Source organism: Enhydra lutris, unplaced genomic scaffold (genome assembly GCF_002288905.1).
Source record: "Enhydra lutris kenyoni isolate GAN:26980312 unplaced genomic scaffold, ASM228890v2 scaffoldscaffold5, whole genome shotgun sequence".
In the NCBI taxonomy this organism is placed as follows: Eukaryota; Metazoa; Chordata; class Mammalia; order Carnivora; family Mustelidae; genus Enhydra; species Enhydra lutris.
In genome coordinates, this window is record NW_019154089.1 from 37,334,461 (window position 1) to 37,356,048 (window position 21,588).

Sequence of the window (21,588 nt, forward strand, 5' to 3'; positions counted from 1 at the left end):
GCTGTGGGGTCTCAAAAACCAGGACCCAGGTCTGCCCCTATTAAGGGAGGCTGTGTGCAGCCCCCGTACCTGCTGCAGGCGGCTCCTGATGTCAGAGGCACAAAGCCGGAGCAGGTGTAGGTAGGAGAGCTCAGTGTCAATGAGCTCCCTGACAGCCAGCCTCTGATGCAGCGACAGTCTGTCCCCAGAGGCCTGGCCTTCTCCGTCGGGACTCCCTGTCCTGGAAGACGGCTCATCAGTCCCATGTTCAGCCATGTCGGCAGGTTCTAGGAAAGGCAAACACATCCCAACTCACTTCCAGGAGCACTACTGGAACATACTGTGTCTAATCCAAAGACAACTATTCATCAAGTGGCCTAAAAACATCTCTAGCTTGCACATCGCACAATGAAATGTGTATTAGCATTTGTGGGCAGTATCTGAGCAATTTGAAAAGGTAGAATAAGGCTCGTAATTGCTGACATTTTCCAGGGTTCAGATAATGTGTTTGCTTAGCTTTTCTTCTATTTTTTTCCCAGCTCTTGACCCAGATTTCTTTATTTGGTTCAGCCCAGTCTCTCCCACCCTCTGTCCCAGGGGTTCCCACCTCTCTACCCCCACTACCCCAACCGGGCCCTGTAGTCCATCCCATGGGCTCTTCCATAGCCTCCAGGAGCACTGTTCCAAGTCTAAAGCCCTCTCCCTCTGGCTGCCGCCCACACCCACGCATCCTGGAGGTGCTTCCAGCTTACACTTCCTGAAACAAAGCTGTGATCATGGCATTCTGCGCTATGGGGTTTGAACAGCTCCCTGCTGCTCTGTGGTCCGGCTCCAAGCTCATTTTCCCCTTCACAGACCATCCTCCAGCCAAAGAGAGCTACAGTGCTTTCCTCCGGGCCTGCACAGTCATTTCCTGCCTCTGTGCTTTTGCACCTGCTAGGCCCCCTCCCATGTCTCTACCCTTGGACATTCATCTTCCCTTCTCTTTCCTGAACTTCCCAGCCAGATGGCCCTTCCCTCCCTGACACTCCCACAACCCCTTTATCTCTAGGCTTAAAGGTACAAATGGCAATACTGTGAACAACATGGCCTAAAACCCCTCCCTGCTACAAAACATCCTAGACAGGCTGTATCGGCATAAAACTCCCTCCTCAAAGCCCGGCAGGGCTTGTAAAGAGGAAAGGAAATAGCAAGACCCCCAAACAGAGAGAACTGGAAAGCAGAGCAGGAGCAGCTGAGCGGACGTGGCTGGGAACCCAAGTAGAAGTGGGCAGGGAAAAGGGCATGGCCAAGTTCAGGCAACCAGGGACTTGGGCACAGGTGTTCAGGCAGGAACAGGAGACAAACTTCTTCACAGAACTGGGACCCCCAAAGACTCCAGTGAAATGGTGGATCGAAAAGAAAAAATGTCCCCCACTCACATAGAAGATGAAGTCCTCTTGGCTTGGGTCCTACACGAGGACAAAAAGTTCCCTCTGAAAATTCATAAAAATAGGCCTGCCCTCACTGGGCTTTAGGTTCAAATTGATACTACACATGTGGCCCAAGTAACCCAAAGCTGAGAAACCGACAAAAACATTTCTGGACTAATGCTATTCTGAGTGCTCATAGAAATAAAATGTCTCCACCTGTGAACCCTGTCCTGAAGATGAGTTTGCCATCCAAAATTACAAGATCTCCACAGCAATGAGCAGGAGTAGACCCCAAGAACACCAGAGAGTCAAACTATCAGGTAAAAACTGTAAAATAAGCAAGGGGGGAAAAAAAACCCATAATATATAAAAAAAAAGACCTGTGCAATTTTGATTTTTTAAAGCACCAAACAGAACTTACAGAAATTAAACATAAAGCCTTTAAAATTAAACACTGAATAGGCAGATTAAATAGACATCTAGAAAAGAGAAATACCAAAAGGGCACAGAGATCTGAAGAAATTATCCAGATTGCTAAAGAGAGAGAAAAGCATGGAAAATATGAAAGAGAGCTTAAGGAATCTGGATATTGAAAGAAGAAGGTTCATGCATCAAATCTGAATTCTAGAAGGCAAGAATAAAGAGAGTAAGGAGAGGCAATATTCAAAGAGATAAGAGTAAGAATTGCCCAGAATTTGTAAAAAAAAAAAAAAAAAAAAAAAAAAAATATATATATATATATATATATATATATATATATGAATTCTTAGATCCAGGAAGTACAAGTCCCTAACAGGATAAGTATTTTAAAAATCCGTATCTAGATCCATTGAGGAGAAACTGCAGAACCTTGAAAGCCTAGAGAATTTATCCTTGTATGTTCCTCTTCTCAGAAAACTATGGGAGAATAAATATCCTCCACCAAAATAAAGAAACAGGAAAGAGGAAGACACAGGTGGAGGGCACTGGTGATCTAGAGTGAGAAGGGCCAAGGAAATCCCCAGATGGGGAAGGAAAATCCTAGGACTGACCCCTGGCTACAGGCCGATGGCAGTCTATGGTATTTCAGAAGGTGCTAGAACGTCCTGAGAATAGATTCATTGAATCGATAAAGAACACGGTATATCTTTAGGGATAATCACACAGATCATACATACAAAACTAAGAGGTAAACCATCGAACAAACACAAAACAATTGTTAAAAAAGTTGTGTCAGAGCAGTTACCCTTGTGGAAGGGGTAAGAGGACTGATAATAAGAGAAGACATGAGGGGGCTTCCAGGGTGGTGGTCGTTATTTGACCTGGGTGGCGGTTACATGGGGGTTTGTTTTGTGAAAATTCACTCAGCTTCACCTTTCTGTTTGTCATATTTTATAATAAAAAATTAAAAGCAGGGGCGCCTGGGTGGCTCAGTGGGTTAAGCCTCTGCTTCCGGCGCAGGTCATGATCCCAGGGTCCTGGGATAGAGTCCCGCGTCAGCCTCTCTGCTCACAGGGAGCCTGCTTTCTCCCTTCTCTCTCTGCCTGCCTGTCTACTTGTGATCTCTGTCTGTCAAATAAATAAATAAAATCTTTAAAAAAAAAAAATTAAAAGCAAAAAAAAAAAAAAAAGTTGTGCCAGGGCACCTGGGTGGCTCAGTTGGTTAAGCGACTGCTTACAGCTCAAGTCATGATCCTCGAGTCCTGGGATCGAGTCCCACATTGGGCTCCCAGCTCCACAGCGAGTCTTCTTCTCCCTCTGACCTTCTACTCTCCCACGCTCTCTCTCTCAAATAAATAAAATCTTTAAAAATAAATAAATAAAATTTAAAAAATTTAAAAAGTTGTGCAGGAAAAATAAAGTAATTGTACATTGCTGCCTGGTTCAGTTATAAATACAATTTATACACACTATAATGCAAGTGACCTAAACAATATGATGTATAACTATACTGGGAGTATGTGGTCGTGGGAGGAGTGTGTATGTGTGGTGGAGGGGGAGTAAAAAAACAACTAAATCTTCTGTGGTAGAAAGTCAAAGAACAATACATAAACCAAAAGCTCAATTGACAGTACCTGCATGCTATTTAAAGACATGGAGGGACACCTGCATGGTGCAGTTAGCTGAGCCTCCAACTCTGGTTAAAACAGAATGACCTGTGTTCTCTCCAACTAAACTCTAGCCGATACAGGTATGAACAGGTAACTGACAAAGGAAGAAGTTTAAATGGCTAATACACAAATGAGGCAAATGTGATTAAGTAAAACCACAATGGGGGCACCTGGGTGGTTCAGTGGGGTAAGTGTGGACTCTTGGTTTTGGCTCCGGTCATGACCTTAGGATCGTAGCCCTGCGTCAGGCTCCAAGCTCAGCGTGAGGTCTGCTTGAGACTCTCTCCCTCTCTCTGCCCCTGTGCTCATGCACTCTCTTTCTCCCTCAAATAAATATATCTTTAAAAACAAAAGTAACGGGCGCCTGGGTGGCTCAGTGGGTTAAGCCTCTGCCTTTGGCTCAGGTCATGATCTCAGGGTCCTGGGATCGAGCCCCGTGTCGGGCTCTCTGCTCAGCAGGGAGCCTGCTTCCCTCTCTCTCTCTCTCTCTCTCTCTGCCTGCCTCTCTGCCTACTTGTGATCTCTCTCTGTCAAATAGATAAATAAAATCTTAAAAAAAAAATCACAGTGAGATAACATTTCATGCCCATCAGACTGGCAAAATATAAAAATGTTGGTGAGACTGTAGATGACTGGGAAGTCTCATGTACCGATATGGTAATGTAAATTGTTGCAACCACTCCAAAGAGCAATTTGGCAATAACTAGAAAAGTTAAAAATGCTTGCACCATCAGGCCAGTTCTACTCTTAGAGATAACCTGTCTTTAAGAAACTTGTCCACTTGAGGGCGCCTGGGTGGCTCAGTGTGTTAAGCGGAAGGCTCCGCTCAGGTCACGATTCCAGCGTTCTGGGATAAAGTCCCGCATCTGGCTCCTTGCTCAGCAGTGAGCCTGCTTCTCTTTCTTCCCTGCCTGCCACTCTGCTTACTTGTGCTCTCTTTCAAACTCTCTGTCATATAAATAAGTGAACTCATAAAAAAAAAAAGAAACTTCTCCTCCTATACACAAGGATTGGAGACAAGACTGTTCACTGCAGCACTGCTGATAATGATAGGAAATTAGAAACAACCTAGATGTCCATCAACAGGAGAATGGGTTATTAACTTGTAATATATCCATACCATGGAATTCTCAACAACAGTGAAAATGAACAAACTACAAATTCATATATCATAATGGGTAGTCTCACTAACACTGTAAATAAAAATATATATTATAATATATAATATATAAATAATATATACATATATAAATAACATATATAATATATAATATATATCATATATATGTATTAAAAATTTTGTGAACATGATCAACAGTAAATTCAGGATGGTAGCAGCCTCTGGAAAGGGAAGCAGAGAAATGGAATTGAGGACATATCAAAAGGGACTTAATGGGATCTGAAGCTGTCTTGTTTTGAGCTACACTTCTGATTTTGAGATAGAGATTCACATGCAGTTATAATAAATAATAAACTGATTCCATGTACCCTTTACCCAATTTCCTCAATGGTAACATCTTGCAAAACTCTTAACACAATCTCACAGCCAGGATAGAAGCAAGGCACAGCTCATTTCTATCACAAGGATCCCTCATGTTCCCTTTTCACTCACTTCCCTCCAGCTCCATCCCATCCTTAACCCCTGGCCATCAGGAATCTGTTCTTCACTTCTATCATCTGGTCACTTCAAGAATGTATGTGAACGGAATCATTACAGTGTGTCACCTCTGGGGACTGACTTTATTCAATCAGCATAATGTCCTGGAGATTCCTGTAAATTGTTGCATGTATCAGTAGTTCCTTCCTTTTTATTGCTGAAGTAGGAGAAGTCCTATTTGCTTAAAAATAATGAAGCACAGAGGACAAAAATGTTAAAATTAAATAAAGCGAGGTGGTAAGAACATGGTATTTGTTTCACTGTTCTTTGTTCTTTTCTGGATGGGTAAAATATTTCCTAATATTTAAAGTGGAACACATCCCGTTCAAACTTGCACTTGGTTATTTAGGATTATTTAGAACCAGGCCTCAGCCTCCTGCCCAGACCCTATGCACTCAGAGACAGGGGAGCACCCATTCACCTGGTGTCCTTCACTATTCCTCACAATACTGATGACACTTTCATATATAAATGTCCTTTGGGAGGGACTAGTAGCAGCAGAAGTTTCTGTCCTGGGCCATAAGCGCTGACCTCTGAATCAGATGATCTGTAAACTGAATGGGGAGAGCAAAGGGCCTAGAAAGATCCCGGAATGCATCTGTCTGATGCACAGCTCTGTTCCAGCTCTTGAACACTGCCCGTGGCCTGCTGACCTGTCCCTGGCCTGAGTCACTAACACTCACCCACCCTGCGCATAGTAGGTTCTCTAGAAAGATCCCAACAGGCTTTCAGGAGAGCTACTCAGGTTCCACTACTCAGAACTATTGTTAAACAAACAAAAAGCACATTCTACAGAGAACTGCTACATATTTAAAATAGCGTTAATTTGCACTTAGGTTAACTGCAAGCTAGACCTCCAAGCCGGCCTGGCAAAACCTCCCTGTAAGAGCATTTTGTCATCTCTTAGTTTATGGTCTGTATAAGGGAAAGAAACATACTTTTATTTCTTTAAAAATATTATACATTATTTGGTAATGAAAAGGAATGAAGTCCTATGGATATGTGCTCTAACATGGATGAATCTTGAAAACATTACGCTAGGTCAAAGCAATCAGTCACAAAGGACCACATATTTTATGATTTGACTTATACGAAATATCCAGAACAGGCAAATCTACAGAAAAGTAGATCATCGGGTTCCTAGGCTAACGGGCTAGGGTATAGAGTGTGGTGGCTACTGGGCACAGGGTTTCTCTTGGGGGTGGCGAAAATGATCTAAATTTATTGTGGTGATACCTGCACAACTCAGTGAATATACTAAAAACCACTGATTTGTACACTTTCAGTGGGTGAAGTATATGAGATGAGTTATAGCTCAATAAAACCATTAATCAGAAAAATATTATATAGTATTAACTGCTGGCAGAGGTATGGGAGAAATTGGATCGCTCAGACATCACTGGTGGGAATGCAAAAATGGTATAGCCACGGCAGAAAACAGCTTGTCAGTTTCTTTAAAAAAGAAACCTACACTTACTAACAATTATAACTTCGGGCATCTATTCCAGGAAAGAAAACTTATGTCCATACAAAAATGTGTCCACAAATGCTTACAGAACTTTTATTTGTAATTTTCAAACCGGAAACAATCAAAATGTTGTTTTAATAGGTGAGTTTAACAGGTGAACGCTTTAGGCACACTTGGCTGGTTTAGTCGGTAGAGCATGTAGGTACTCTTAATCTCAGGGTCATGAGTCCGAGCCCCATGTTAGGTGTGGAGCCTACTTAAAAAATAATTAAGAAAAGGTGAATGCTCTAAAAGAAAGAAAGGGTATATCCATTACAACTGAATACCCAGAAATAACAGGGATTGAATTATGCATAAATTGTAATAGCCTGAAAAAAAAAAATTGTAATAGCCTGAAGGGTGTTTGAGGGTATTACACAGCCTGAAAAAAAAAAAAAAAACTAATCTTAAAAGGTCATGTATGATTCCATTTATGACATGTACAAAATTATAGAGACAGAGAACAGATTAGTGGTCACCTGGCTAGGGATGAGGGTGAAGGGCAGGTGGGTGTGACCATAAAGAAAGAACACCAGGGAGAGCTTTGTGGTCATGGAATAATTCTGTGTCTTTTTTTTTTTTTTTTTAAGATTTTATTTATTTATTTGCGAGAGAGAGCAGAGGGCTAAACTGATTTTAGTTCTAAATTGCCTATCATGGGGACTCCTGGGGGACTCAGTTGGTTAGGTGTCTGCCTTTGGCTCAGGTCATGACCCCAGCGTCTTGGGATCAAGCCCTGCATTGGGCTCCCTGCTCAGCGGGGAGCCTACTTCTGCCTTTGCCTGCTGCTCCCCCTGCTTGTGCTCACTCTCTGACAGATAAATAAATAAAATCTTAAAAAAAAAATTGCCTATCATGGGACATTAAAGAGATCCCAGGACTGAGCATGACTGGACTACAAGGAAAGCCACATTTCCCAAGCTTGTTCTCTGAGATAAGCCTCCTTATCGACCCAGACCAGGAAATAGAACAGGGACAGCCAGCCTGCTCTCCCAGGCTTTTGGGCGGTACTTGTCCATACAGAGCTGCAAAGATAGTGGGTAAGTTAAGCTATGTAATTTTTTGTTTTTAACTTTTTATTTTGAAATAATTATAGACAGGTATAAGACTTACAGACTCATTCAACAGGAAGTAGCAAGGATAGTACCAGATTTTCTGTGCACCTTTCACTAGGGTCCTCTGATGGTTACCTATTATTTAAATATAGCACAATATCAAAACCAGGAAATTGGCATCAGTCTACTATTCGTGAATGATTGTTTTTATGTCATTTTATCACACGTCAGATTTGTGTAACCACCACCTCAGTTAAGACGCAGGACTATGGGTACTGGATGGCACAGTCCATTAAGTGTCTGGCCCTTGATTTTGGCTCAGGTCATGATCTCAGGGCTGTGGGATCAAGCCCCTTGTCAGGCTCCATGCTCAGTAGGTAGTCTGCTTGGGGTTCTCTTCCTTCCCTCTCCCTCTGCCCCCCACCTCATATAAAAGTAAACAAATCTTTAAAAAAAAAGAGAGAGAGAGAGAGAGAGAGAAAAGAAAAACAAAGGGAGGAAATGCCTATAGAAAGAAGAGTGGCCACACTGGAGTCCTGCCTGACATTCCTGGTTTATACAGACATACTGAATAGTCAAGGAGAGACGTCCTGTACGAAGAGCTCCCAAAACTCTAACAACCCATAAGGATCAGAGATTGACAAAATTATGAGAATAACTTCCAAAGTTCTGCCCCTACTATGATTACCGTGTATATTTTAAGATTGATGTTCAGAAAAAGTAAGATACAGGCACACTATTTGATGGCTTTGCTCCCCTCTTCTTAGTTCTTAAGAGGGACTTCAAGAGGCACTGTAAAGGCTTGGAGTCCACACTCTAGAGCCAGAAAATCCAATTTTAAATTCTGATTCAGCAATCAGTCAGCTGGCTTTCCTGGGATAATTATTAACCTCCTTTACAGGGTGATTATAAAATTTCATAAGATAATCCATGTAGGGCCGTCTGGGCGGCTCAGTGGGTTAAAGCCTCTGCCTTTGACTCAGGTCATGATCCCAGAGTCCTGGGATCGAGCCCCGCATCGGGCTCTCTGCTCAGCAGGGAGGCTGCTTCCTCCTCTCTCTCTGCCTGCCTCTCTGCCTACTTGTGATCTCTGTCTGTCAAATAAATAAATAAATCCTTTAAAAAAAAAGATAATCCATGTAAAGTGTCTAACAGAGTACGTGGTACAAGGTAAGCTCGCAAAAATTTTAACAGTTGCTTCGTTACTATTGTTGTTTCACTGTAAAGGATAGCACTACCATGGATCCAATGGGTCAAGACATTATCTAAGGACACTTGGCTGATCATATACAAGCCGAAGGTGAGAACAGCTGATCATGATGATAATAATAATAGGAATGACACACCAGAGCCTGACTCAAAATGCAGCAAACACCAAGAAATGGAGCTAAGGATTGAGGGACCATGAAACTGAGCCCTGAGGCCATTACTCAGTCCAGCCATGATGGAGACTGACTGCCTTTAGGTGTTTTGTGTGTTTGTTTGTTTGTTTTAATTAGATTTGGGGGAGAGGGAGAGAGAGACTCTTGAGCTAATTCTAACACGGGGCTCAATCTCACGACCCTGAGACCATGACCTGAGCCAAAATCAAGAGTCGGATGCTTAACCTACTGAGCCACCCAGGCATCCCTGCCTTTGGATTTTCTTAGGAGCTAATATATTTTCTTTCCCCACCCTCTTTAGCCTTAGCCATTTGGGGATTCTGCCACTTGAGTAAAAGAGATGGTCCCTCAGCCTTTATAAAGGGAAACAGAGATCACCGGGAGCCAGGATAGATAAAAAAACAAAACAAAACAAAACAAAACAGAATAACAGGTAATTGCAGACTATCCTCATTCTCTTACTGAAGGCAACTAGGCCAGTGGATCAAAGGAATGCTGTATGCTAGTGTAACCAGCCCGGCAAGGTCCTGATGTCTTTTTAAGCGGTCTCTCTAAGGAGCAAGACATGGGTGATGGAGGCTGAGAGCTGGGGGTTGGGGGTGGAGGGGACCATAGTAGAGTAATATGAACTAAAAACTGATAAGACTAGGGACAACTAAAAACTGATAAAACTAAGGACTGATAAAACAGACTCATCAGTTAAGAGTCTGCGTTTGGCTTGGGTCATGATCCCAGTGTCCTGGGATGGAGCCCTGCATTGGGCTCCCTGCTCGGCTGGGAGTCTGCTTCTCCCTCCTCCTGCTCTTGAAACCCCCCTTTAAAAAAAAAAACCTGAAAAAACTACATAATTCAAAGAACATTGATCAATTTCAACCTCTGTGATCTGCCCAGTTTAAGGATATCCATCAGTTCCTTTAATGCTTTCCATCTCTGAGTCTAAACCTCTACCATCTTTCTCCTGGACAAGTATAATGGCATCCTGTTTAGATTCACAGCACCAGAGGGGAGTGAGGCACAGGTCATGGTCCCAGCATCCTGGGATCAAGCCATACCTCGGGCTCCCTGCTCAGTGAAGCCTGCTTCTCCCTCTCCTACTCCCCCTGCTTGCGTTCCCTCTCTCGCTGTGTCTCTCCCTGTCAAATAAATAAAAATCTTAAAAAAAAAAAAGAAAGAGGGACGCCTGGGTGGCTCAGTTGGTTGGACGACTGCCTTCAGCTCAGGTCATGATCCTGGAGTCCCGGGATCGAGTCCCGCATCAGGCTCCCGGCTACACGGGGAGTCTGCTTCTCTCTCTGACCTTCTCCTCGCTCCTGCTCTCTCTCAAATAAATAAATAAAATCTTAAAAAAAAAAAAAAAAAAAAAAAAAAAAAAAGAAAGAAACTGACTGCTTTACTTCTTGCTTGAAACCCAAAGAAGTTTTCTCTGATTCCCATCCCCCTTCCAAAGAAGCACTCCTTTCCCCCAATAACTATTTTTCTTATCCTATTTGTTTTACTGGTTCATCCAATAAAGGGTAAACTCCACAAGGAAAGGGATCATGTCTATTTTTTTTTTTAAAGATTTTACTTATTTGTCAGAGAGAGAGAGCACAAGCACAAGCAGGGGGAGCAGCAGGCAGAGGCAGAGGCAGAGGCAGAAGCAGGCTCCCCACTGAGCAGGGAGCCCAATGCAGGTCTCAATCCCAGGATCCTGGGATCACCACCTGAGCCAATGGCAGACACTTAACCCACTGAGCCACCAGACGTCCCTATGGATCATGTCTATTTTATTCACCAACACATTACCCAGTGTCTACTCTAGATCAGGCACATGGTAGGTACTCGATTAACTGAATGGATGAATGAAATGGAGAAACACTGGCAGATCAAATTGCCAATGACACTGTAACAAGTGGAGGTTGACTAATATAATCATACAAAATTCTTGAGAGCCACCAAAATGTTTAAGATCGGGGTGGGGGGGAGAGAGCAACTCCCCTTGGGTTTTATATAAGTGGAATTGTAGCATCTGTACTCTTGGCCTGGCTTCTTTTTCTTTTCAGCAAGATTATTTTGAGATCTATCTGTGTGTCAATAGTTCATTACTTTTTTTTTAAGATTTTATTTATTTATTTGTTAGACAGAGATCACAATAGGCAGAGAGGCAGGCAGAGAGAGAGGGGGAAGCAGAGAGCTCAGCAGAGAGCCCGTTGCAGAGCTCGATCCCAGGACCCCGGGATCATGACCTGAGCTGAAGGCAGAGGCTTTAACCCACTGAGCCACCCAGGAGCCCCAGTTCATTACTTTTTAATTCTGAGCATATTTAATTGTAGGGACATAGCACTGTTTGTTTACCCATGCACTGGACAAACAATTGGCTGTTCTCTGTTTCTCTCGTTCAATAATGCCAGACCTAGGGATGTGTCTGGATCACAAGATAGATGTCAAACTTTAAAAGAGTGGTTGTACCATTTTACATTCGCACCAATAGTGCATACAAGTTCTAGTTCCTCCACATCCTTATCAAGCTTGCTACAGTCAGTCTTTTTAATTTTAGCCACCTTCATAGGTAGGAAGTGACATCTCAATGTGGTTTTGATGTGCATTTCCCGAATGATGAATTATCTTGAGCATTTTCTCAAGCGCTTACTTGCTACTCAAGTTTTCCCTGGACATCATGGTTTTGTTCAATTTACAAAAGAGGCTCTCACTCATTACATAATTTAGACAAACAATATAGAATTTATAAGGAATATATAATCCCCCACTACCAATCCACACCCCCAACACCCAAACAGATAACCAAAGGTGCATAAGAATCACCAGGAGCCCTTGTCAGATGTGTAAATTCTTGTCCGCAGGCTTGAAGATTCTGATTCAGGTGGTCAGGGATGGGGCATTTCCACAAGCCCCTAGGTGATTTCTTTTTAAGATTTTTATTTATTTATTTGACACAGAGAGAGAGAGAGAGAGCAAGAGAGCGAGAGAGTGCACACACACAAGCAGGGGGATCAGCAGAGGCAAAGGAAGAAGCAGACTCCTCACTGAGCAGGGAGCCTGATGTGGAATTTGATCCCAGGACCCTGGGATCATGACCTGAGCCGAAGGCAGAGGCTTAACCGACGGAGCCGCCCAGGCGCCCTAGTCCCTCTGATGCAAGTAGTTTGTAGATAACTTCTTGGGAAAATTCTGCTTTTAATTTCAACCTACTACAGAAATGTTGAAAGAATGAAGGCAGCGAGTCTGGAGGTAGAAACATGAAAGAGGTCCACGGGCTGCGTTCAAATAAGGAAGAGCCTTGGCCTAGGAGAGTATGTTTGCTCTATGCCATCCTATGAGCACCAAATGGTTAGAATCTAAAGGTCAAATTAGGGAAAACTTTCTAGGAGTACCTGGCTGGCTCAGTTGGTAGAGCATGCAACTCTTAATCTTGGGGTCCTGAGTTCAAGCCCCACGATGGATGTAGAGCTTACTTTAAAAAAACAAAACATGGGACGCCTGGGTGGCTCAGTTGGTTAAGCAGCTGCCTTCGGCTCAGGTCATGATCCCAGCATCCTGGGATCGAGTCCCACATCGGGCTCCTTGCTTGGCGGGGAGCCTGCTTCTCCCTCTGCCTCTGCCTGCCATTCTGTCTGCCTGTGCTCGCTCTCTCTCCCTCTCTCTCTCTGATAAAATAAAATAAAATCTTAAAAAAAAATTAAAAAAAAAATTAAAATAAAAAAATAAAAATAAATAAAATAAAATAAAAAATAAAAAAACAAAACAGGGACACCTGGGTGGCTCAGTCTGTTAAGTGACTGACTCTTTTTTTTTTTTTTAAAGATTTTTATTTATTTGACAGACAGAGATCACAAGTAGGCAGAGAGGCAGGCAGAGAGAGAGGGGGAAGTGGGCTCCCTGCTGTGAGCAGAGAGCCCAATTCAGGGCTGGATCCCAGGACCCTGGGATCATGACCTGAGCTGAAGGCAGAGGCTTTAACCCACTGAGCCACCCAGGTGCCCCAAGTGACTGACTCTTGATCTTAGCTCAGATCTGATCTCAGGGTCTTGAGTTCAAGCCCGTGTTGGGCTCCCCATTGGTGTGAAGCCTTTAAAAAAACAAACAAACAAAAAAACAACTTTCCAACAGAGCTGCTGTGAAACAAAATCAGGCCACAGAGCCAGGAAGGGAAGGAACTTGCCAAAGTCACTGAACTTGCAGAAAAAGGACTTCTCTGGGTTGAGAAATGACTGGCTCAAGGGGAGGCAGACAGGGGGCAAGAGAAGAGACATCACACACATTCTCTGTTTCTGAGGAAGAACTCTCCTTTATAAACACCTGGAGAGGCATGTAACCCACCAGACAGGTAATTTGTGTCTCAACCCAAATTAAATAGCAGCTATTTGCCCTAAGCCATATTTCCCTGACTCTATTTGCGAGGCCTAAAATGGCAGAGAAAGAAAACAACACTGTATTTTTTTTGTAAGAGCAGTTCTTTTATAGGCAAGTAGGCCTGCCCAGGCCCTGTCCTCACAATTTTGGATCTGCAGATTTTAAAACTCTTAAGCCTGGGGCGCCTGGATGGCTCAATCAATTAAGCATCTGCCTTGGGTTTGGGTGGTGGTCCCGGGGTCCTGGGACCAGCTGGGTGGGGGATCTGCTTCTCCTTCTCCCTCTGCCCCTCTCCCCTTGTGCGTGCATGCATGCTCTCTCTCTCCATAAATCAAATAAATCAATAATAATAATAATAAAAACTCCTTAGCCTGTCAGTAAACAAGCTATAGGCTTTGGACAATGGAGCTCAACAAACACTATTTTGCTTCAGTTAGAGCACTCAAACACCACCCCCCCATCGGTTAAATAAAAAGCCATTTATTTGATCTAGAACACAGTCAACCAAGGCTCTGTTTACCACAACAAGCTGCTGATCCAAGAGGGATGAGAGCCAACTGCAGCAACTCCTGTGCCTCGGCCAGAACTCAGCCAAGCCCACATCACCTGGCAAGACTGGGTGTCGCCCAGGTCCCCACATCACCCTCCTCTTTCCTCTCATTTAGAAACAAGCTATGCAGGTGCTGGTTCCACTCAAAAGAGGCAAGCAAGGCCTTGTTAGAATGTCTGGTGGCTTCTCCTCTCAGCCTTTCACCTTAGGCCAAATATTGACGTGGTGCATTGCTGTACTTTTGTTTAGATGATCATCGCCAAGATCTGTGCTGTCGCTTTGAGTCATTATAGGGTTTGCTTTATAGTTTCAGGTTTACGATGTTTTTAATTTTGTGTTTTATTTCAGAGACAGCCCAATGTCTTCCATGTCATCATCTTTCCTAACTGGCACAGCTGCGAGCCACTGGGCTCTGTGCACCTGCACCGCTCACTGAGCACTCCCTACGTGCCAGACACTGGGATCAGCATCCATTCTTAAGTCGGACAATAACTTGAAGGAGGAGGCAGACAATTTCATCTCTATTTTACAGATAAAGCCGGGCTTGGGACTGAAACTAATACTGCACTAGATAAGTGAACTAACTCAAATTTAAATAAAATCTGTAAAGAAAAAAAAAACAAGAGAGCAAAACACTGGGCCTTGGAGAGGTTAAACGGTGTGTTCAAGATCACCCAGCTAGCGGGGTCAGAACACTGGATTGACAGCCGGTACTCGCTTTAAAAAGAGCAAAAAATTGCTCTTGATAGCACAGCCTGAGTGCCAGCCTTCCAGTCACTCCTTACAGCAGAATGCTTCGTGTCAAATCTGAAACGGTGTGCAAGGTCATGTGTGAACCCTTCTGTAGGAAGGGATCCAGGTGTCTAAGGGGTCCAGAATCCCAAGAAGGTGAAGCCCGCGGACAGGCTGCTGTTTCTCTATTCCCCTGCAAGTTCTGGTCGCTCACTGTGCCCAGAACACTGAACTCCCGGGGGAGCCCGACACTCAGGCTTCTGTTCTCAGCTCTGGCACTTTTCTGCGAGTCCTTGGCCAAGGCAGCACAACATAGGGACTTCGAATTTCCTTTCTCTTCCCCCCCCCCCCCCCCGTAGTAATAATTATACTTTCCTTGGCAAGGATCCTTTAATACTGTTTGTATTTTTCTGTTGTTTCAACCTATCGATTCTTATTAAAAGGCACCCCAAATCCTACACTGAAGCGGGCAGGGATAAACAAACCGACGCAAGAAATAATAGTTTTTTTCCAGACCACCTTACCTCTCTAGGCCTTATCTGCCCACCGGTAAAAGGTCACGTGGATCAGGTTGCTTCCATTTCCTTGCGGCCCCAGGACACAAAGGTCCACCGTGCCACCTGGACCCGGGCGTCGCCGCTCCCGGCGCCCCACACCTCCCCGCTCGGCTGGCAGCCGCGGCGGCTTTACCGCGCCCCTCGGCGTCCGGCCCGTCCACCCCGCCCCTCTCGCAGGATGCACTCCCCGCGCGCAGCTCTGGCGCACCCGAGCCGCCACCGAGGCGGGTGGGACGCCCCGCTCCCCGACACGCGCGGCACCTGGGCCTGGGCGCCGCGGGTCCCACGGAGGGCGCGGCTCTGCCCACGCTGCGTGCGTGCGCGCGGCTGAGGGCCGGCCCCCTCGCGCGCCTTTGTCAATTGTCTGCGGCCAGGTTGTTTTCCGCTCGCTGCGCCCGGGACCCGGCCCGGCCCGGGGTGGCCCTGGCCCGCCGCCAGCGCCGAGAGTTGCCGCGGCTCTGAGCGCCGCGCCGCCGGGGAAGGCGGGTGCACCCACCCGTGTCTTTCCGCTCAGCCGCCTGCTTGCCCGGTCTCGACGCCCCCAAAACACGGGCCAGTGCTTAGGCCACCCGGCGGGAATGTTGACCCTTGGATCACTGACAATCTGTGTATCCGTGGCTCTGCCCAAAGCACCAGATGTTAGGGCTAGACTTCGATTTCATTCCCAGGGTCCGCTGCCCAGGACCTCTGGGTTCTTACCCAGCTCTCCCACGAGCTCAATCTCAGACAAATCTGCCAGTCTCCCTCACCCCAGTCTCCTTTCCTGTGATAGAAAGCTGTACGTCCACTCTCTCCCTGCTGTGAAATAGGACACTGTTCTAGGCCCTAAGTAGGTCCCCGCGCCCTTGGGGGGCGGGGCGGTGGTGGGTGAGGTTGGTCAGACACTTAGAACATTGACATTGAAGAGTGAAAATCGCTATGAAAAAGTGTCGTATAAGGGAAGACAAACCTTGTTTGTGGGATCGGCAATCGACTAGATTAACTTTCCCAAATCTTCTCAGTTCTAATTCTTATTCTCATTATTAGGGCTTATTATTTATTATTATTAGTGGTAGCAATAGTAATTTGGCTTCCTAAATGCCAGGCACTATAGTAAACATTTTACTTGTGTTTCCTCATTTACCTCATTCACAACTTCTCTATAAAAAAGGCATGCTTCTTAGCATTACTGTTACTACTATCTTCATTTTAGAGAAACTGAGGCCAGAAAAATGAAAGCAATTTGCCTACTGTTACACAGCTACTAAGGGACAGGACCAGTATTCAAATTCAAACTGTTGGAGGCCTCCTGTTGCTAAACCACTAGTCTACACCCACAAAAACATGAAGACCGGGGTGCCTGGGTGGTTCAGTGTGTTAAGCGTATGACTTTGGGTCAAATCATGATCCCAGGGTCCTGGGATCAAGCCTCCCCTCCAGCTCCCTGCTCAGAGTAGGGGAGTCTGCTTCTCCCTCTGGCCCTCCCTATCACCTGTGATCTCTCACGTGTGTGCTCTCTCTCTCTAATTAATAATTAAATAAAATCTTTTTTTAAAAAACCCCCAAAACAAAAAACATGAAGACCAAAATGGGGCTATGTCTCGAATGTGATGGATGAAACTAGAAGGGGAGAGGGGTGGTTTAGTCTGTAGACAAGAAAAGCAAAGGAAGTTGAGAGCTTTCTGATCCATGATCAGACTTCATGTGTGTGACCTGAGAAGTCACTAGCATGGGGAAATCCATAAGCACACATTGGAACATGTAAGGAAGAACTTCTCTAACAGAACATTTCAAAAGTGGCATCAGTGAGTTAGTGAGAGAGTGAGCATCTTACCACTAAAGGTCAACATTCAAAATATAACACTGCAGGATGCCTGGCTGGCTCAGATGGAAGAGCATGTGACTCTTGATCTCGGGGTTGTGAGTTTGAGCCCCACGCTGGGTGTTGAGATGACCCCCCCCAAAAAAAGATAAATAAACTTTAAAACAACAACAACAAAACCCAAAATATAACATTGCATGGCAACTATACATCAATAATAATTTTTAAAAAATTTTAAGTCAGCATGCAAGGGTTGCATGCCCAGTCAGTTAAGCAACTGCCTTCAGCTCAGGTCATGATCTCAGGGTTCTGGGAGGGAGTCCCGTCAGGCTCCTTGCTCAGTGGGGATCCTTCTTACCCCTGTGCCTGCTGCTCCCACTGCTTGTACTCCCTCTGTCTCCCTCTGACAAATAAATAAATAAATAAATAAATAAATAAATGATCTTAAAAAAAATGGTTTTTTTTTTTTTTTTTTAGAAGTCAGCATCCAAGCAGAGAGGCTTATCAGAAATGCTTCAAAGAGGGGTGCCTGGGTAGCTCAGTGGGTTAAGCATCTGCCTTCAGCTCAGATCATGATCTCAGGGTCCCGCGTTCGGCTCCCTGCTCAGCGGAGTGTCTGCTTCTCCTCCTGCCAACCTCTACTCATGCTCACATTCACGCTCTCTCTCTCTCTCTCTCTCTCTCTCTCAAATAAAAAAAAAAAAGGGGGGGGCGCCTGGGTAGCTCTGTGGGTTAAGCCTCTGCCTTCGGCTCAGGTCATCACTCCAGGGTTCTGGGCTCTCTGCTCAGCAGGGAGCCTGCTTCCTCCTCTCTCTCTCTGCCTGTCTCTCTGCCTACTTGTGATCTGTCAAATAAATAAATTAAAAAAAAAAATGTTTCAAAGAAAAGTCCCATAAATGTTAGAGTGGTTTAAAGATCTCTAGGTTTCGGGGCTCCTGGGTGGCTCAGTGGGTTAAAGCCTCTGCCTTCGGCTTGGGTCATGATCTCAGGGTCCTGGGATGGAGCCCCATATCGGGCTCTCTGCTCGGCGGGGAGCCTGCTTCCCCCCACCCCCCCGCCTGCCTCTCTGCCTACTTGTGATCTCTGTCTGTAAATAAATAAATAAAATCTTAAAAAAAAAAAAAAAAAAAGATCTCTAGGTTTCTTTCCCATTCTGTAGGAATTCTAAAGAGAAATGGAATCCTAGAGTGGCTAAGTGACCGATCCAAAGCCCCCTAGGGGATGAAGACCTGATCCCAAGGCCAGCCTAACTTCTAAATCGACTTCCTTTTTGTGGGAAGGGTCTTGAGTGCTCAGCGTCAGCGCCTCAGTTCTGCTCCTGTAAAGTGTTTGTGGGGGGTGGGGGGTGACCAGCATTTTCTCCGGAGTATGGAGTCATCTGCTCTGCTCGTTTCTTTACATGACTGATGTGTACCCTTCTTCCTTGCTTGTGTTGAGTATTCTGTGATTTCAGACCCACGTGCCAACAATCCCTGGGCAATTGTTGTATTACTGGGGTTCCAGAGGTAGCAGGGTTCCATAGCCCCAAGAAGTATTTAGTTGTTAACTTAAGGAAAAGGAGACAAGCTGGCTAGTATTTTCATTTGAAACAGATGTTTCTTAGATTCTGTTTGAGGGCTCTGGGTTATCTTGAATTAAATTCCTAAAGTACTCACTCTAGTGCCTCACCTCTTATCCTAGTCGTAAATACTTTGATGGGGAGCAATTTAATGGCCAACTTCAGAAAAGTCATTCTTTTCTCAATGCTCTGGAGAGCTACTTGTTTGTTTTCAACTGGAAACCATTGTGTTTTGCTTTGTTAAGCAAACCAATTATTTTGGGGGGGATTAATTTCTAGAACATGTACAAAGAAATGGACATCCCCTTGCCCCCAGTGACACTAACTCAAAGATGGAGTTCCTCTTCACTTCTACCCTCCACAGAGTGATCAATTTTTAAATATCTTTTTTGAAAAGAAAATACATTTACCTGGTTCGAAATTCTAAAATATACTGTGAGGACTACAGCTTATTGACCTTTGGGTTCCTCTCAGTGTCTGACATCCTGCCTTGTATACAGTAGGGGCTGTATACGTTTTTATGGACTGGGTAGGTGAGTGAGTGTGAATTAAGAAATTGTGGGAGACACAGGAAGAAGGGGCTTAGGATGGGGCAGCAGACATTGTGCCTGAGATGTATGGACTTCAGGGGAGCCCAGATGAAACTCCCAGGTCAGTTGCAAATTTGACCACGACTTTATCTAGAGATCTGTACTAAAAGCAGTGATATCAGGGGCACCTGGCTGGCTCCGTTGGAAGAGCTTATAACTCTTGATCTTTGGGGTCATGAGTTTAAGCCCTATGTTGGGTATAGAGATGAGTTAAATAAATAAAAACTGAAAAAAAAATCTTAAAAAAAAAAAAGTAGCATCAGACTCTTGAGTTAAGCGTTACCTAAAGACTTTGTGCCCCCGCCTCCCCCAAAAAAGATTATGCACCAGCCTGAGTCTTGGGGTTGCAAACAATAAAAACTAATTTTGATTGACTGAAACAAAGAAAGGAATTCATTGAAACAGTCTTGAGCTCAAAGAATCCATGGACAGGCTAGACAACCAGGCTAGAAATACAGGCAGACCTGAAGGGAGGCTGGGGGGCCAGACCCCCCAGAGGAAACCACACCACAGGAAAAGTGCTGCTGCCTGACACTGGCAACATATGGAGGATGGGGGCCATGGCTGCCCCAGCACCCCCAGCCACGGCCACATACCCCCTGCCACCGTTCCCGGGGTAATTTTTGCACATTGCCTGCTTCTCTGGGCTCCTGTCTCCTGATCACGATCCAGGTGGGATTGACTGGGTCCCAAGTAGTCAGTATTGAGGGAAAACTGCTACCTGTGCCTTCTGGCTTCCAGCAGTGAAATGCAGGCCCTGCCTCACACAGTTGCCTGTTCTCCAAACTGATAAAGGCAATTTAGAGGCTGAGTAATCAGGAAAAGGATATAAGTCCATTATGCAGTTGTCTACTAACAATTTGTAAGCCCTGAACAGAAAGAATTAAAGAGTAGAATCTGTATAAAGTGCTGTATAACACAGCATGGGAGTGGAACTCTCAAACCAGAAGAGGTAGCTCTTACACTTGTTATCCAGTGTCTGCTGCAGGAGGGGGTGGGCCATCTACAGGGAAGATGGGGAGCCATCTCACTTTCTTCTGAGTCCTTAAGGAGAGAATTCTTATTGAGCAGATAGGCATGGAAAGCTATGCCAGGTAGAAAGGACTACATGCGCAACAAGACGCAACTACCTTGCGTTTTCAGAAAACGCGATCACTTCATTGTAACTGGATTGAATGCTACACGTTGGGCTGTGCTGTGACAGCTGCTGGGAGGCACCACATTGGGGAAGGCACACATGCTACGCTAAGGAATTTAAACCACTTCTGTAGGCAATGGGGAAGTCATGGAGGAATGGGGATTGCGTGAAATTATTTGAATTTTAAAAACATCATCTAGGGGCGCCTGGGTGGCTCAGTGAGTTAAAGCCTCTGCCTTCAGCTTGGGTCATGATCCCGGGGTCCTGGGATCAAGCCCCGCATCCGGCTCTCTGCTGGGCGGGGAGCCTGCTTCCTTCTATCTCTCTGCCTGCCTCTCTGCCTACTTGTGATCTCTGTCTGTCAAGTAAATAAATTAAAAAAAAAAAATCTTAAAAAAAAAAAACCATCATCTGGTAGTAAATGGATCCTAGAACAATATAAGGATGAGGGCTGGGAGACTAGTTAGAATGTTGTAGTATTCAGCCAGGGGAGAGGTAATAAGGCCTCAGGTTAAGGCTGCAGTAATAGGAAAGTAGAAGAGAAAAGGATAAGAATAAAATGTTGAAGGAATATCTGATGACCTTCAGGATGTAAGGGGATGGAGGGTCTAAGCCAACTCAGAGATTTTTGTCTTGGGTGACTAGGTGCATGGTGGGATCTTCACTAAAGAAAGGGTATCCTAGGGGCGCCTGTGTGGCTTAGTGGGTTAAAGCCTCTGCCTTCGGCTCAGGTCATGATCCCAGGGTCCTAGGATTGAGACCCGCATCAGGCTCTCTGCTCAGCAGGGAGCCTGCTTCCCCCCACCCACCCCCGCCTGCCTCTCTGCCTACTTGTGATCTGTCAGTCAAATAAATAAATAAAACAAAAAAAAGGGGGGGCATCCTAGAGAAGGAAGGTCTGGGGCAAAGCTTTGGGGAAAAGTAATGAGATCACTTTTAAACCAGATGACACCTAGAGCAGATCTAAATGAAGGTGTCCAGTGGGGAGATGAATATAAGGTTCTGGGAGAGGAAAGTTGGGATGGGTAACCCAGATTTGGAAGTCACTGGCAAACCTGCTGTACATGAAGCTGTAAGAGTGAATGAGGTTGACCTGGGAAAACAGGAAGGACATGAAGAGAAAAAGGCCAAGGGCAAAGACCTGTGAACACAAGCAAGGCGCAGGCAGAGGAAGGGGAGCTGGCCAGAAAGACGGGGCAGGGGCAGGCAGATGGAGTGGGGAGGTGAGCC

The 21,588-nt window shown here is 45.1% G+C and overlaps 1 protein-coding gene across 1 annotated transcript in view; it reads right to left on the reverse strand.

Moving 5' to 3' along the window:
- The window catches only part of LOC111141101 (Rho guanine nucleotide exchange factor 37), a 49,616-nt gene extending 34,299 nt beyond the window's left edge, over nt 1-15,317 (reverse strand). The window contains exons 1-2 of the mRNA XM_022493432.1: nt 15,239-15,317; nt 70-266 (exon numbers count right to left, since the gene is read on the reverse strand). Coding sequence (XP_022349140.1) covers nt 70-255 — 186 coding nt within the window. The 5' untranslated portion in view covers nt 256-266; nt 15,239-15,317. The remainder of the gene's footprint in view (nt 1-69; nt 267-15,238) is intronic.
- Nucleotides 15,318-21,588: the final 6,271 nt, after the last annotated feature.